Raw genomic sequence first — 18,819 nt, 5'->3', positions numbered from 1 at the left:
ACCCCTCAAGTACGCGCGCGAGAGTCCAGTCTTGAGCGTTCGCTGCGCCTTACTGAACAAAATCTAAGAACCTCTCATGTGCATGCGCGAGAGTCAAGTACTCAGCGTTTGCAGCGGCTTGAAGAGCAAAATATCAGAAATATTCAATCTCGCACTAGGGAATCAAGCTCTGAGCGTTTCCAACGCCTTCAAGATCAGAGAGAACGACAACAGACGTCAAGAGCGAGAAGTCGCAATCAAGTTTTTAGCCCACAGTAAAAGATCGGCTTTTAGATACGATCCACAGATTGATTATGCTCAACAGTCTTCCGTCCAAATCGGCGACATGAATAAGATCTGCCCTAAGTGTTCAGCCAAAAAATGGGTCGATGAAACTAATGGCATGTGCTGTGCTTCTGGAAAAGTTAGTCTCCCCAGTATTCAGGAACCACCACAGCCAATAAAAAATCTTTTGACAAATAATCATTCGCTATCTAGACATTTCATAACCAACATCCGTAAGTACAATAGCCTATTTCAAATGACTTCGTTTGGCGCCAAAGAAATAAGAGAGGGTAATTTTATGCCAACTTTTAAAATAGAGGGACAGGTATATCATCTTATTGGTAGCCTTTTACCACCACCAGGCCAAAATCCACAATACTTGCAGGTATATTTCATTTCAGACGCAGATCAGCTATCATTGAGGTCAAACATAGCTCCAACGCTGAAAATAGATTTAATTAACGAACTACAGACCGCACTGAATAGCCACAATGTATATATACGAAGCTTTAAACAAAACATAGAACGCAATTCTTCGGATAATTTAAAATTAATTATTCATTCCGACCGCCCACCACAGACAGCACACCCGGGTAGATACAATGCTCCAGCTGTAAACGAGATAGCCGTTCTCTTGGTTGACGAAGAAAAAGGCCCCAGAGATATAGTGCTCCACGGAAGAGACGGCCAACTTAAAAGGGTCTCTGAGTTACACCGATCGTATGATCCACTACAGTATCCCTTAATGTTCGTGAAAGGAGAAGACGGTTATTATTTAACCATTCCGCAGGAAGGTACAGCGCGTAACAAAACTGTGACGTGCATGCAATTTTATGCATTTAGGTTGATGGTTAGAGCTAACTGTTTTAATGCATTACATTATTACAGGGACTTATTTAGTCAATATATTGTCGATATGATGGCAAAAATGATATCGGAACGATTGAATTACATATGTCGTAACCAACAGAGACTAAGGGCTGAAGAATACATTCATCTCAGAGATGCTTTAAATCAAGACGGAAATGTTGACCCATCAAATATCGGTCAACGCGTAATCTTGCCATCTTCATTTACAGGTTCTCCGCGTTACCTGCATGAATAAACCCAAGACGCGATGACTTATGTCCGAAATTACGGGAGACCAGACTTATTTGTCACATTTACGTGCAACCCCGAATGGCCTGAAATTAAAGCGGAACTACTACCTGATCAGCGATCTTTCGATCGTCATGACATCATTTCAAGGGTGTTTCATTTGAAAATGAAGAAATTCTTAAATTTATTCGTTAAAAATGAAATATTCGGCAAAGTGAAATGTTACATGGCAAGTGTAGAATGGCAGAAGCGAGGTTTACCACACTGTCATTTGCTGTTTTGGCTAGAAACAAAAATCCAACCAGACGAAATTGATAGCGTCATAGTTGCGGAACTGCCCAACCAACAAAACGATCCGATATTGTACGATATCGTAACAAAAAATATGGTGCACGGACCATGCGGAGAACATAACTTATCAGCACCATGTATGAAAAACGGTATTTGCACAGAAAAATACCCACGACGTTTAGTCAACGAAACTCAGACTGGAGAGGACGGATATCCAGTTTATCGTCGTCGTGATGCCGCAAATGGAGGACTGAGCGCTTCGCTAAATATCAGAGGCAGAAATTTCACTATAGATAATAGTTGGATTGTCCCATATTCTCCACTTTTGTGCAGGACGTTTAATGCTCACATAAATGTAGAGTACTGTCACTCAGTTCAAGCCATCAAATACATTTGTAAATACATAAATAAAGGATCGGACCAAGCTACATTTGGCGTCAGAAACCCAAATGATGAAGTGGAAAACTACGTAAATGGCCGTTACATAAGTACTTCCGAAGCTGCTTGGCGAATATTCGAATTCCCGATCCATGAGCGGCATCCTACAGTTTTGCAGTTAGCTGTCCACTTAGAAAATGGCCAAAGGGTGTATTTTACCACAGAAACGGCTGTACAAGTGGCCCAAAATCCACGTAAAACAACACTGCTGGCTTTTTTTGAGCTCTGTAATGAAGATGAATTCGCAAAAACACTTCTTTACCACGAAGTCCCGCAATACTACACATGGGCCAATAATAAGTTCACCAGAAGGAAGCGTGGTGAGAATGTAGTTGGCTATCCAGGCATAAAAAAAGATTCCGCTTTAGGTAGAGTCTACGGTGTCCATCCTTCTCAATCCGAGTGTTTCTATCTTAGGATGTTGCTGCACCACGTACGCGGTCCAACTTCATTCCAGTACTTGAAAACCGTTGACGGAGTTCTGAAAGAAACGTATCAAGCTGCTTGCCGTGCTAGAGGTTTGCTAGAAAACGATGACCATTGGGAAAATACTCTCAGAGAAGCTTGGCTTTCTCAATGTCCATTACAATTGAGAGAATTGTTTGTGGTCATACTTTTATTTTGTCAGCCATCGGAACCATTAAAATTATGGAACATTTTCAAAGACGATTTATGTGAAGATATTAGACACAGAATCAGACAGCAAAATCAAGACATCACCTTACCATACAATGAGGACATTTATAACGAAGGTTTGATACAAATAGAAAATAAACTGTTGCAATTAAATGACAAAAGCCTAAGTGATTTCGGATTACCATCATCAGTTCGTACAGAAAGCAATGCAGCAGAGACTATGACTCATCGCTATGATACAAATAATTTGACCGCTTTTGTCAATGAAAACCTGCCAAAGTTAGTCCCAGATCAAAGACATGCTTTTGAAACTATAGTCGATAGCGTCATTCATGACAAAAGAAAAGTTTTCTTTTTGGATGCACCTGGTGGAACGGGAAAGACGTTTCTTGCAAATTTGATACTTGCTAAGATAAGACAATCAGGGAAGATAGCAATAGCAGTTGCTTCCTCAGGAATTGCTGCAACTCTCTTGAAGGATGGCAAAACTGCTCATTCTACTTTTAAACTTCCACTATCCGTCAATCTTGAACAACAATCTACATGTTCCATCCGCAAAAATGGACCTATTGGTAAATTACTACAAGACGCCTCATTGATTATGTGGGACGAATGCACGATGAGCCATAGAGCACATATAGAGGCCGTGAACAGAACCTTACAGGATCTAAGGAACTCCTCTGCAGTCATGGGCGGGATTACTTTTGTATTTGCTGGAGATTTTCGACAGACTCTCCCCGTTATTAAAAGAGGCACGCGAGCAGATATCATCAAGGCATGCTTGAAATCGTCTCCCTTATGGACTACGATTGAAACATTAAAATTAAGGACAAATATGAGAGCTCATCTTCATGGAATCACTGATAGCGATTTCCCACAGCAACTGCTAAAACTTGGGGAAGGAATTTTTCCAACTCCAAATTTAAGCGGTCATTGTGACATTCTTCTGGATGAGTCTCTAGGCCAAATACTCCATAATTTGGAAAATTTAATAGATTCTGTATACCCTGATATCGAGAATTTGCACGAAAGAGACTTCCATTGGCTGTGTTCTCGGGCTATAGTATCACCTAAGAATGATACTGTCAATGAAATAAACAATCTGATTGTTCAAAAAGTCCCCGGCCAAACAAAAACATACAAATCGATCGACACTGTAACGAATATTGAAGATGCAGTCCATTATCCACAGGAATTTTTAAATTCGTTGAACCCTTCTGGACTGCCACCCCATGAATTGACGTTAAAAATCGGAATCCCAATCATGCTTTTAAGAAATTTAAACCCTCCGAGCATGTGTAATGGGACGAGGCTGCTTATTAAGGAGTTAAAGGACAATTTAATAGTAGCAACTATTATCACTGGCCCAGCAGGTGGTCAACTAGCTCATATACCGAGGATACCGATGATCCCAACTGATCTGCCAATCCCATTTAAACGGCTTCAATTTCCGGTAAAAACATCTTTCGCATTAACAATTAACAAGTCCCAAGGCCAAACCTTCGAATTAGTAGGGATCGATCTGCGAAAGAAATGTTTTACTCATGGTCAACTGTATGTTGGTCTATCGCGAGTCGGAGCCCCTGAAAATCAATTTATTTTGCTGCCACAAAATAAAACAACATCAAATATTGTTTACAGAGAAGCTCTAACAAAATAAATGTATTTTCTTTTAGGGTTATGACCTCAATAATTGAAAAAAAAAAACAAAAAATTAAAAAAATATATCAAAAAAAAGAAAAAAAACCCCAAAAATATACAAAAAAAAACACATAAATACAAAAAAATCATTAAATAATATCTGAATTTAATTATTCTTATTTTTTTTTTATTTACTCTTTTTTAGGAGCTCGACGCAAAAAGGGATGAATATGTGTCATATTATTATTATTATTATGAATGTGTTAAAATTAACAAATCTAAATGTAATGTTTAATGCCCGTGCGAAGCCGGGACGGGCCGCTATACTTTATATGGCAAAACAACGTTTGCCGGGTCAGCTAGTATTATATAAAGAACAACGTCTGTCGGGTCAGCTAGTATATATATACAAATGAATTGCTGTTCGTTAGTCTCGCTAAAACTCGAGAACGGCTGGACCGATTTGGCTAATTTTGGTCTTGAATTAATTGTGGAAGGAATAAATGTGAAAATGCTCGGAATTAAAATATAAAAACAACAATTTTGTTTACCCTTAGAAGTGTCGTCCCCCGTCGTTCAGAAATCAAATTGAAAGTAGGTATAGTTTAAAATGAGTTATTCATTTTAAACTATTACTACAATTTATATATTTCAAACTTTCTCAGGAGGTAAAAAATAAACTTAATTTTATATACAGAACACCGTCTGTCGGGTCAGCTAGTATCTAATACTTTGCAATAAACTGAAATTTTATCTTCGCTGATATATTCGCTGCTTACGAGTTCCTGGCTCGGTCATAGTTTATGTTGCAGTTATGGGCACTTTCAATTTAGAGGTGCCGTACGGCTAAGTTTTTTTTAATACAAAAGGGCTAAACGCATCATCGTGCCATAGTGTTCCAGCGATTGTCCGATAGCAGTTTCAGGGGTATTTTTTTTTAATGAAAATAAGGGACGAGACGAGCAGGACGTTCAGCTGATGGTAATTAATACACCCTGCCCTGCCCAGTGCCGCTCAGGATTATTGAAAGACCAAAAACTTCTGAGCGGCACTGCAACTGCGCTCTTTACCTTGAGACATAAGGTGTTTGACCGTTGTTGTACCCATGATCTAGCCGGCATCTTGTGCAAAGGAGCCTCCCACTGGTAGGGGTAGGGTAGGTACATGCAAGATCTTTCGTCACCTGACGTTACAATGAAGCCCCTGGGCATATTTGTTGTTTTTGCTGACGGAGCCTAATAACCCAGTGGCTCAGACATAAATCTTCGAGAACATTGCCATCGTGAAATACCAAATAAAAAAAAAATATTTATTATATAAAGCATGCTGAAAGACAGAAGCACGAACGGAAAGTGGATTACTGTTGGTTACCCTCAGTTAGATCGGTTACTACTGTAATGTTATTAAGCTATGACGTATATAAAATAACTTTGACGTGATAATGGGCACGTTTTTATACGTAAGTAAATTTTAATTTGAAGCATTCATCATTTAATGTTTCTGCGTTTATTTTTACAGTAAAAATCTATTTACCAAATTGATTTAAAATACATTACCGCATTTAGTTGAATAGAAGTATCGCTTTTTCAGTGAAACGCGCAATGAATATTACTGTATCGATACTATCACTAGTCGCTCTATTTCGTGCTTTGGTTACTACTGTAAATTTTCTGTCGAATGATGTAAGAGTGAACAACAAAAATGGATCGATTAAAGTTCGAGCACCTTAGTACGGTGGCAATACCAATCCTATTATTATCGGTCTGTGTGTGTAGACTGAGACTGAGAGGCCGATTGACTTGATTGATGTTTTTAAAAGCTGACACCACACTTCACGCGACTCCTTTTTTAACATAGAATACGTTGTTACTAGAAATTCTGAGGATATCTCTTGTTTAACTGTGAAACAAAATCTTATTACGACACTTAAAAGCCTATAATAAGACTTCGGCATAAAATAATAAATTGTGATTCAATCCATCATATTGATTTGGCCGGAATAAAACGACATATTGTTTATTTATATTTTCGAATCACTTTATTTATATTGTCTGTAACCGGATTAGGCCCTTGATGGACGTTCACTGAATTCTAATTTACATATTACTAAAAACAACGCAGAACCGTTGTACGAAATAAAGGTTGTCATATAGTCTAGTGTTCATGGATGTCTATGTACGATCGGATAATCAACGTAATGCTTACAAATGTGAAATCTTTTCATTCGTAACATTTAAAAAACAGATCTATCCAAAACCGACTCAAATCAGTTATATGGGCAAGATGCGATACACCCTATTAAAACAAGAAAACCGTTTTTTTCTTAACATCGTAACATTTTCAGAATAAAGCATATTTGTTCCATTCATTGCTTCATTCCAAAACTCAGCATAATTATAACTTCATTATTTGAATTAAACCTTTACCTCTTTCCTCTATAAATGTATTGTTGTAATTTTTAAGTAGGAACCTGTCTTAACAATATTATTGCAATTAATCGAAATAGTTTTTCTTTCGCCAATTATACCTCGTTCGAAGTATCTTGCACTACGACGCATTTGGGTACGCCCGCTTATATAATCTGCAAGTTTAGGCATAATAATTTTAATTATTTTTTTATTTATAAGGTTTGCCAACAGGTTTACACCTTAGTTACGACCAGAATTCACATTCATATTATAAATAGAAATGTAGACCCAATTTAATTTAAGAAAAAATATTTTATTCTATTATCATCCGTAATCCGTAACTTTAAGCAATAAGGTATAATAATAATAATCTTAAGCAGAGATTCTGGTCTAGCAAAGACAATAAATCGACAAAAATAAACTCAACTTGATTACTTGTGGTAAAACTAACCAAGTCCAGTATAAACTCTACATAGGAAAGAGCAGATGTTTTCGAGAGCTTAGGTCAGGAGTTATCAACCTTTTGGTATTAACGGTACACTTTTGTTGATCAAAGTTTCACGGCACACCAGTGAAAAATAGCCAAGTGCGAGTCGGACTGGCGCGTAGAGAGTTCCGTACAGTATACACAATAAATATAACATAACGGACAGCAGAGGCTTATTAATAGGGTCTCGTTGACACCTTTAAGTACGAAATCCAAAAAATATATGGTTAAAAATTAAATCTTCACTATTTTAATGAAATGCGTGTAATGTAATGCGAATCGCATAAATCACGCGTCAGTTGTTTTCATACTACTTTCTCATTAAAATAGCTATTACTGATTTCAATGCAGCAATTTCACCACACCTGAAAATATACGCGGCACACCGGTTGAAAACGTCTGGCTTAGATACTCACGACGCCGCGCCACTTCAATACAGTCTGTAAGCGTTGCATACAAATTTATTTGATCGTGGTACAGTCGCAGCGGAAATCTTTAATTTATAATTTAACAACTGTTCCTCATTAAGCATGTCAAAATATTTCTGTTCGTTGTAAACATTTTTAAATAAAACGTTTCTTCGAGTCTGCATATCATTCACTAAGTTGTTAAGTTGTTCCACTTTTTCTATAGGCCTGAGTTCAATTGTAGTTGTTATATTAAAATATACGCAAAGGCATGCAAAAAAAACTCAAGCTATGCTATATTTATAATTACACTTAAAATATAGGTGATAAGCGAAATAAATACAGAATATTAATTTATATTCAATCCATGCCAAATGTCAAAGATGTTAATTGTCAAGACAATATCCACTAACGGCCGTTCCCAATATTCAGTCTATCTCTGGTTGTGGCCTACTTGAGATAGAAATCGTAACTATCGTTGACTTTTCTGTCCCAATAAACTTATCGACGGTAACTCACCTTATCCGTACACGCTGTCAGTCAATGGGAGGACGTGTAGCTTACCAGCGATAGAAGTTTGTATGGAAATTGCAATTCACGCATCCCAATATAAGGCGATAAGAATGACTTATCGGGTATATTGGGACAGCTTCAGATTATTGACAGCTAATTACTGACAGTAGAAGGTAGTAATTTATCTCTATCTGTAGATAGTATATTGGGAAAGGCCGTAAATAATAAAAAAGCTAACATATAAAAATATCTTTGAACGGTGCTTTATTTATATGACATAAAATCGGCACATATCTTTTACAATACCAAATATTAATAGAAAAATAATACACGCTTATTTAAGTTCACACTCATGCAAAAAGAGACTCACATATTGGAACAACATGGTTACAATATAATTAAGATAACATGGTTACAAAAAATTATATAGTTGTCTTGTTAACTTTAAGATTTCTCCCTTAATTTGTCGTTATAATCAATAAATGGCGACGTTTTACGTTTGACGTTGGTGGTTATGATTAATTTGCTTCCTCCGGTGGAGAGGATCAGGACACATTCCCCACTGAAATTCTATCAAATGGCTTAATGATGATGCCTGATGGCATCGACTAATGTCATCCAAAGCCTAATATTGAATACGACTGTACTTAAATAAGCCAGCGTTAATATAGATTCCGTATTGAATCCACATCAGAAACTGCACTATATACATACACTTTATGCAATGTCATTCTGCAAATCGGAAAGAATTCAAAAATTTTACATTTTATTGCTTAATGTGTATTTTAAAAGTGTGTTAGATTTGTGGTTAGTTGCTGCATGACTAATGGACATTTTTTTTTAAATCACTCTCTCACTCTCAAAAAGCTCTCGCGCGGTGCCAATCGGTGCCCAATAACACAAAGACTTAGACCTGCTGCGTAGGTACGCGGTTAAAAGAGTCGATTAATAAATGGAACTTTATTGTCAAGCTTACTTAGATAGTTTTTGCGTGGAAAGAGAGTTTAGATAATCTGGACAAAAGTTCTGTTACAAATAAAAATTCATTTATTATTATGATATTCCATCCCATTATTGTGATTTAAAATTAACTTGAAGTGTACCTTTGAATTGTTTAATTGTAACAATATTAATGGTTATATAACAGGTATCAAAAATATTCATGAAATTCTGAATTATAACAGACATGTATTATAATTGAAACTTAAAATTATGTTATGGTTGGTCTGTTGTAGTTAAGTTTAAGTTATGATAGAATTTATTACTTTTAGTATAAGGAATGTATTATAATACCATAAAATCACAATTGTAACAATTATAACTAGCGTTGCCATGAATACTCTTACTAGGAAACGATCTTTTTGTTACACTGCATAAAACGCTGTGGTGCATATACAGGGTGTCCCGTAATCAGTGGACCAACGGGATACCCGTGATAGGGGTGGTCATCATCTCTCGAAAACACCAAATTTTACTGTTCTAGGGCCAGTAGTTCAAAAGATATGATTTTTTAAGCATTATTTTGAAAATTCTACCCTTATCAACACAAAAGTTGAAAAAAAATATTTTTTATTTTTATTTTGCCCTGTTTCTTAACTTAAGGTGGCTGAGGAAACATGTGTCTTCACAATTAAATCCATTTTTGTGAATAAATATTGCCAAATTAAAAATTAAAAACCAAAACATGCGCAAATATCAAATAACTAAATTTGCAACGTGATGTTTGAAGCAAGCTAGTGCAAAAAAAATGTATGACAGCCTTGCGGACCATTATTTAAAAAACATCTGCAGTTCATACTGATTCCAAAAAGGTATAACAATATTACATTTTACAAAAAAAATAACTTAATAACCAATTTTAGACTCCAATTGCGAGAAACATTTAAGCGCTATCTATTCTGAGAATTATTTTGTTATCGAGAGAGAGATAACACAATATGCTATCTCTTTCTCGCTCAGGTACCTTTTTCGTTTACGGGGTCCTATTGGCCGACGCCTATGATCCCCACACCCTAATTTTTCAAATTATTCTTAGTTTCATCAGAGACTTGCTCATAGCTCGTAGCTGCACACGTGTTTTTTACTTCGCTACCATTACGACTCTTTTTTTTGGTGACTGACGCTTGAATTGGACCTTGTTTGTCTTTGTGATTTGGATACTGTTTGCCCGGATTTTATAAAATGCCTAATACCTATACTCCTCGTGAATATGCTGAGATGTATTTTATTTACGGTCTGTGTAATGCAAACGCTCGGCAAGCAGCCCGTACGTATCGTGAGCGCTATCCTAATCGCGACCGCTATCCGGATCATCGAATTTTTCTCCGTGTAAATAACGCGTATTTAGAAGGCAGAATTCCCGGAGCTGCAAACAACGTGGGAAGACCTAGAAGAGTCGATGAACTTCAAATACTGGCCGAAGTGACAGAAGAACCTTCTACGAGTGTTCGTCGTATTTCAAGACGTACTGGTATAGCAAAAACAACAGTACATCGCATTTTAAAAAGAAACAGTTTATACCCTTATCATATTCAACGAGTGCAGGCACTATTACCTGCTGATTATCAACGGAGGATAGATTTTTGTGCAGAGATGCTTCGCCGATGCCGACAAGATCCACTATTTTTCAATTCAATATTATGGAGCGATGAATCGTGTTTTAAAAGAGTTGGAGTGTTTAACATTCATAATTTACATGAATGGGCTGTTGTGAATCCACGTATTGTACGAGAAGATAGATTCCAGCACCAGTTTGGAGTCAATTTGTGGGCTGGAATCTTAGATGGTAAACTTATTGGTCCATTTGAGCTCCCACCGAGGCTTAATGGTGCTCGGTACTTGCAATTTTTAAGAAATGACTTAAGTAATTTATTAGCAAATGTACCACAGGAGGTATGTGAGAGGATGTGGTTACAGCATGATGGCGCACCCGCTCATTATTGCAGACAAGTGAGGGAATATTTAAACGAGTCTTACCCAAGTAGGTGGATTGGACGAGGAGGTACAATCCCATGGCCAGCTCGATCACCTGATCTTAATCCATTGGATTATTTTTTATGGGGATATTTTAAAGAATCCGTATATGAAACCGTTAACGATAACGAAAGACAGCTAAGACAAAAACTGAATGTGGTGAGTGAAAAAGTCAAAAATAATGAAAGGGCGTTAAAAAGTTTAAAAAGAAATTTTATAAGAAGATGCCGGCTATGCCTTAGAGTAAGAGGAAGACATTTCGAACATTTATTATAAGAAATAAATAAAAAAATTCTAACTATTTACTTTTGTTTTATTGTAAATTCCGCCAAGAAATTGCTATCTAATGTTGATTTAAAATAATTATTGTCTTTTATTGTTTCACAATAATGATTAATTATACCTTTTTGGAATCAGTATGAACTGCAGATGTTTTTTAAATAATGGTCCGCAAGGCTGTCATACATTTTTTTTGCACTAGCTTGCTTCAAACATCACGTTGCAAATTTAGTTATTTGATATTTGCGCATGTTTTGGTTTTTAATTTTTAATTTGGCAATATTTATTCACAAAAATGGATTTAATTGTGAAGACACATGTTTCCTCAGCCACCTTAAGTTAAGAAACAGGGCAAAATAAAAATAAAAAATATTTTTTTTCAACTTTTGTGTTGATAAGGGTAGAATTTTCAAAATAATGCTTAAAAAATCATATCTTTTGAACTACTGGCCCTAGAACAGTAAAATTTGGTGTTTTCGATAGATGATGACCACCCCTATCACGGGTATCCCGTTGGTCCACTGATTACGGGACACCCTGTATATTTATATTCAATGACATATAGAAAAAATTACAAGTTTTAGAATATCACTAAGTGCTCAATTGCAAATTTGAAAACGTCGATTAGTTACATTTTTCCGCAAAGAAAATGTATGTGACCTTCAAATATTAACTTTTCATCTGTTATGATGCCCAAGTTTATATCAAATAAAGTCCGTTCTTTTAAGCCGGTTATACTTATTACCTACCATCTAGTACAACAATGGTGAAGTAGCAAAAAGTTTGGTCTTATGGAAGTATTTGTGAGAGGACTTCGAGAAGTTCAAAGTTCAGAGGTTACGGGAGAGCCAGTACCATATATATTACACTTATACTACATTAGCTCTTAAATACGTGATATCATTAATGTATATATTATATAGCAATGACCCTAAAATTCTGTCTTAAGGGACGCCATTACTTACTTTTTTAAGAGAACTAAAGTGGTTACAGCTACACATTGATAGCAGTCTTTCAGGTAGCTCTCAAACCATTGTAGAGCTTATCCACCTACACTAATTTTCGCAACAGGTTTATGTGAGATACAGTGTCGAACGCCTTAGAGAGGTCTAGAAAAACACCAATACATCTTTGGTTCGATTTTAGCACGCATCTGATGTCGGTCATGATGGGCAATGCGTTTTAAGATACCCTGTGAAATCTATTCCTTAATCTGATATTTTGTCCGACTTACAGTGATAATATTTTGTGTGTTTGATTATAAGCTGTGTTACTATGTCTGAAAAAAATTGTGCTGCTGTGGATGTGATTTTATATTTGTTACTGATTGCCAATAAAAGCTAGATAGTTCAGTCTTTACACCTTTTTGTCTATTTTTTGACTATTACTTTAAATTTACATTTTTGATTAATGGTAGCGACGCCTACCATTACAATGTTGTGGTTACAAACCAGACTAATTCCGATGAAATGTAATGTTCATTTGTTGTTGTTCAGTTGTATCCTTGAATTCTTTACCGATCAATTTCAAATAATTAAATAACTTAATTGATTATTATTCATATATGGTCATGTTTTTGTAAATCTATATATAGACGAGCCACGGTGGAACTTGGCCAAGTTGTACTCGTAAAGCTCGAGCTGCTTGCTACTCCTTAAAATAATTGTATCAAACCGCGTAGTCAGTTTGAACAGAGAAACGTTTGTAATCATATCATCAGACACGTTTAATGAATTAAATTAAAAAAATATTTTCCTTCATAATATGATATCTATGAAAACGATACAAACAAAATTTAATTAATTGAAAATAATCTTCTGGGATGTCAACAGATTGATCGATATTTTTTTGGACAATCAAATCCTATTGAAGGCCGTCGCTGTATAACTTGACTCATTGCCAAGCCTCTTCAACTTTCAAACGCCGCGGCCGCCACCCAATAGTGGGAAAATGTGGAGCATAAAAGAACATTGCTAATTGATCAATAATTAATTTATTAGGTATCTGTAAAGCATCTATATGTGATTGAGTATTCTCTTAATAGATTATGGAATAAGCATGTAGCGAGCTTAATGAGTTAATTGTGTTGTTTGGTGGTCATGGTCGGGGTGTGAACTGGCGTTATGGCTCGGAGAATTGCCAAGAGTGGGGGTTGTTGATATTAAGTTTTTTCACTAATGCTACAGGTGTTTAGTTACTACGATTAACTGTGCTACATGTATTAGTAAACAAATCTAATGTGTGTTAGTGGACACGCGGTAATAAGGAATTCACAAACCGTCGAGAGACGCTGAGGAGGATGAGCTGGTACTTGTCGCCGCCATCGTCACGCCTTTCTTCTCATAGCCAGCTCCATAAGGCGACGCCAAGTCTGGACCAACGCGAGGCACACTTAATATTTATCTATCACCTCAGTTAATTACTAAGAAAATCTATTAAGTGCTCTTGGTTGAAGAAACGTACTGCACGTTTCATTAACCAAGTAATGGCGAGGAGACAAGTATGTTGTCTTTGTGTTTTATGATTGCGAAAGCTAAAAATATTTAATTTAAATAGTTTCTTTTATGCATATATGTATTATGTATCTATTCAATCGTTTATTCTGGGTTACTTAAAAAATTGGTGGAGCTCATTTACAGCGGTCGAATTAACCAGAAAATGAACAATGTTTTAAAATTTATTTATTTATTAATTTATTGGCATAAGGGCTATATTTCTTTCTATACCGGGAAACGTCCGAAGCTCCCCAACTAGACACCATACAGACACCAGGGTCACGACACCATATTGAGACTAAATGGACCTCGAAGAGATAGCACTACTGCTGCAGTAGGAAAAGAAAGTTCAAGAGATAAAAGAAACAGAGGTGCGTTCATCCTTATTCAGCCTTAGCATTTCATTTTTAAATCTCTATCAAAATTTTCTGAGAAATTATCTTAAATTGATAGTCTACTACTGAATTTGGGTGATAAACCTTTCTGTATCGAAATTAGCCATCATATGCAATTAACAAACGCAGTTAAAAACAAAACACAACAGTGCACACGTGTTGCACGCAATGCGGTGGGAGCGTCACTGGCGGCCGAGTGAGACACCATTTAGCTCTATAGGAATTAGTGGTGGCGCTACGAGCGTGGTGGAGGGACCAGGAACATTCTGTGCACGCGTCCCAGCTGGACATGCCACCAAATTGGTTGTGCAACCAAACTGATACCAGGTGAGTAACTGTCTATAGAACTGTAAATATGTTGGTATCGGGGACTGGTTGCGCCATCATGGTTACCCGGTGTAATATAGCCCTATATACATATATATACCTATACAAAAATTATAAAGCTGAATCTCTGGAACAAGTAGTCGGTTTTGAAAGATTCATTTTGTATATATAACCGAATTCACAAAGAATTCTTATGATATTTCTATTTCTATTTATTGATCTATACTCTCGAAGTAATAATTTGTCTAATACAATAGTATTTGTGCAACCAACGTAAGTTAAAAAAAACCACAACAAAGATGTACTCTCTTAAAAAAGTTTATGAAAACTATACATATATCATTTAAACATAAATAATTATAATAAAAAAATTCGAATTTTTAATGATTAACCGCGTGAAAACCGTAGTGCTTAGATAGTAAAGTTCAAATGTATAAATCCAGAACTAAACGGAATTATAAGTAGGTACATTCCAATATACCAAATCAATTGCTATTATTTTTATATACAATACAAAAAAGATAATAAATTATAAAAATCAAGACAGAATTATTAATTATGAATAATGCAATGCCATAATTAGAGTACATGCCAATATGTCAGTGTGTTGAACCGATTCGCACATTTTACTTTACATAGAAATCCATTACATCTTCTAGTGATCTTACACTCATGTGCTAGAATATTTATTTCTATTTAGATGAAAGAGGATGTAGTTACTACAGAGTTTTATGAACGATACGTCACTCGAACGGTTGGCTCAGTTGGAAAGAGCGCTCACACGGAACGCGAGAGGTCGTGGGTTCGAGTCTCGCATCGTTCATAAATTTATTTGTGTAAACACAAAAATTAAAAAAAAGGAACAAATATAGGTTAAATACCTTCTCGAAGTGTCTTTGCGCCATAAAGGCTCGAAACTGTATTTATTTCGCAAAACTATTAAATATGCTTGAGGGAAACATTTTTTATGGAACGAAGTGATGAGTCTAGCCAAACGTGGCGAGTTATTATAAATTATTACTTACGAACAGTAAGCGTGCAATTTAACAGTATACCGGAATATAATAGAAATATACAATAAAAACATATTGCAACAACAATTGGTAAACGTCATGAAGCTCCTTCACTTCGTCATGGGGCTTTGACATGGGGACAGGAATTGATAAGAAACTCCCAGCCCATATTTCAATAATCATGAAATAACAATAAATAATATTATAGAAAGACATCTTTGTCAAAGTAACTGTAATTTCTTAAAATTGTGCTCAGTTCAGTTCTACGCTGGGAATTACTAGTTCTAGCATTGAATATAATAATGCTCGAAATGTTCATCTGAATTAATTGTCTGGAATATAACTGTCAGGAGCAGCGCTTCTACGGACGGGAGCGATTTCCGTCAATGATAACGACAAGGCGAAGCTCAGTCGACAGATTATACAGCTTACGGATATTTATTACATTTAAACTTAGTGAAAATTTATTTTGCTATAATAAAAATTCTTATTTATTTTAAAATAATATATTAGTGTGGATAATTTGACGCACGATAACAATATAAATACCAATTTTAGGCACCGACATATCCCAAATTTCTTCGAAACTGAAGTAGAAGTGGGCAGGCCACATAGCTCGACGGACGGATGGCCGTTGGGGCAGTAAAGTCCACGAATGGCGACCACGTACCGATGATCTGGCCAAGTAGGTTGGATGAGGGCATCGCAGGACTTATCGTCATGCCAATCTTTGGGTAGGCCTGTGTGCAGCAGTGGACAAGAGAATAAATCCCTCTCGATTTATTTTTTTATTTAAATTGTTTTGGTGTGGATGAGTTCTGATGGAGCGTAATGACTGGGAAATATTATCTCTCTCTTCTGGTACGTAACGAGAAGTTTAAGAAGTATCATAATCTAGAGATATAACATTTCGAATTCTTAAAAATATCAACGCTGTGATGTTAATTGATTTATATGAAGGAGCCTTAATTCAGGGGATGCTTCATCACCAATCAAAATTTTCGAAATGGAAACAGAAAATATTTTACTAATGATTTGAACATCCAACATCCCGCGGGGAAATCAAATAAATCGAGTAATCATGCTCATATTGGCTGGTTCCATAGATGGAATCAAAGAACGGACACAGGGCTGTACGGGTCGACTTGAATTATAATTGCGTGCGCTAACAATGGGTTACATCTTCCAATTCGAAAATGATCGAAGTATCATATATTTACAAAAAACACAAATATTCGTGAAATTAGAGTTAGAGCGGGTTGCAGCAGTGACGTAATAAAGAAAGCTGTAGGAACATTTTGATGCAACAGCAAATACCATATGTTACCATAGTATTTCTTTACACGTGTCTGTTTGAAAGTACATTCACTATCTAATTAATTAATCTAAACACTTCTGTGCGATGTATACTTACAGCCGTTCCCAATATACTATCAACAGATAGAGATAAATTACTACCTTCTACTGTCAGTAATAAGCTTTCAATAATCTGAACCTGTCCCAGTATACTCGATAAGTCATTTTTATCGCTTTATATTGGGACGCGAGAGTTGCAATCCTATACAAACTTCTATCGCTGGTAAGCTATACGTTCTCCCAATGGCAGACAGCGTGTACGGATAAGGTGACTACCGTCGATAAGTTTTTCGGGACAGAAAAGTCAACGATAGTTACGATTTTTATCTCAAGTAGGCCACAACCGGAGATAGACTGAATATTGGGAACGGCCGTTAAATGTCTTGTCAACTAACGTGCCAGCTACTACTTCGGAACAAAAACATAACAATATTTATTCAGTTCTCCCGAATATAACAAACTTTTAGCCCTAGAAAATGCACAGCAAATAAATTAAAAGCATCCGCATACAACATAAAGTGAAAAATATTTTTACTATCGACATCCGACAGAAGCTTTCATGCAGGATTAAAATTACTCATAAAATTGTGAGCGAACGGGGTATGCAAAGACGCGCATTTCAATTATTCGGCGTGTCTGCCGTCTGGCTACCCCGAGCGAAGCGAGAACATCAATGGAATAATAAGAGGTTTACGTTATCCATGAAGCGGATATCCTATATTTTACTCCATAAATTCATCTAAGTGAATGTTTATAATGAAAAAGCTACTATTAAGACAGTCTTTACCTACGAGGAGGATAATGGCCAATAGAGATAAAAATAATAAACTGACCGAAAATATCGAATTTTTTTCCATCATTATCTGATAATCAAATATTCACAGAAAAAAGGTAAGATTTAAATGTAACACAATACGACAACGCTGTTTGATTTAAAAGTGAAAAAAAAAACGGTAATTATTTCTAGCAGTTTGACGTGAATTGAATCATGACCTAAATAAATATATACAGTGAATCATATCGATATAAATAGTTTATAAAAAACAATTCAAACCACCAACAAATTGTATCTACAGATCGATTAGAATATTAAATTGTTCGCAGAGTATAAAAACCAGTCTTATGACTAAGTATTTCTCTGGGTAAGGCGATTTAACTGACGGATTTATATAATGAGCGTATGAATCACGTACTGACAAACAGACAGGAACAGACGGCGGAACTTTATGAGGTGGAGTATAATGAATACTACACAAAATATTACACAGTTGTAAACTTACAATAATATAATTCTCCAGACAATAATCACGATTTAAACAATCTCGATTGCCGATCATTGACTGACCGATTATGACTATTTTATAGCAATAACAATGGCAGCACAACATTTTTCATTTTACTAACGGCCGTTTTCAATAACGTATCTCTAGTTACCGATACATTGTTGTCACCGTTTAATGACAAGATCTTATCGATCCAATATAGTTATAGTACAATGCTTTATGTCGATAGTCTATTGAAATGTATGTAAGCACTAGCTGACCCGGCAAACGTTGTTTTGCCATATAAAGTATAATTCACGCGATAGTTTTATAAGTAATAAAATATTGCCTATATTATAGCCTGTACATCAATTTGTTCTATTGTCAATAGTTTTTGCAGCGCACGCAAAAATAGGTTTTCGATTTTACACCTTGTGTTACAAAATAGCGATTTTATTACGGATCCCTAATTTTAAAAAACATACACTATAGCCTTCCTCGATAAATGGACTACCCAACACTGAAAGAATCATTCA

At 35.9% G+C, this 18,819-nt stretch overlaps 2 protein-coding genes across 4 annotated transcripts in view; both read right to left on the bottom strand.

Annotated features, from left to right (window-relative positions):
• The window catches only part of LOC126978695 (LITAF domain-containing protein-like), a 221,539-nt gene that overhangs the window by 76,825 nt on the left and 125,895 nt on the right, over positions 1-18,819 (bottom strand). The gene's annotated exons all lie outside the window — the stretch shown is intronic.
• LOC126978682 (ecotropic viral integration site 5 ortholog) overlaps positions 1-18,819 on the bottom strand; it is a 92,935-nt gene that overhangs the window by 53,165 nt on the left and 20,951 nt on the right. For 2 of the 3 annotated variants that reach the window (XM_050827681.1, XM_050827683.1), the window contains exon 3: positions 13,714-13,806. The exons of the other annotated variant lie outside the window; for it this stretch is intronic. In XM_050827681.1, the coding sequence (XP_050683638.1) occupies positions 13,714-13,806 (93 nt within the window). The remainder of the gene's footprint in view (positions 1-13,713; positions 13,807-18,819) is intronic. 3 annotated transcript variants of the gene reach the window in all.

This window comes from Leptidea sinapis, chromosome Z, assembly GCF_905404315.1.
Source record: "Leptidea sinapis chromosome Z, ilLepSina1.1, whole genome shotgun sequence".
Classification (NCBI taxonomy): domain Eukaryota; kingdom Metazoa; phylum Arthropoda; class Insecta; order Lepidoptera; family Pieridae; genus Leptidea; species Leptidea sinapis.
The sequence above is the reverse complement of the archived record's forward strand: the minus strand, read 5'-3'. Positions and strand labels throughout refer to the sequence as shown.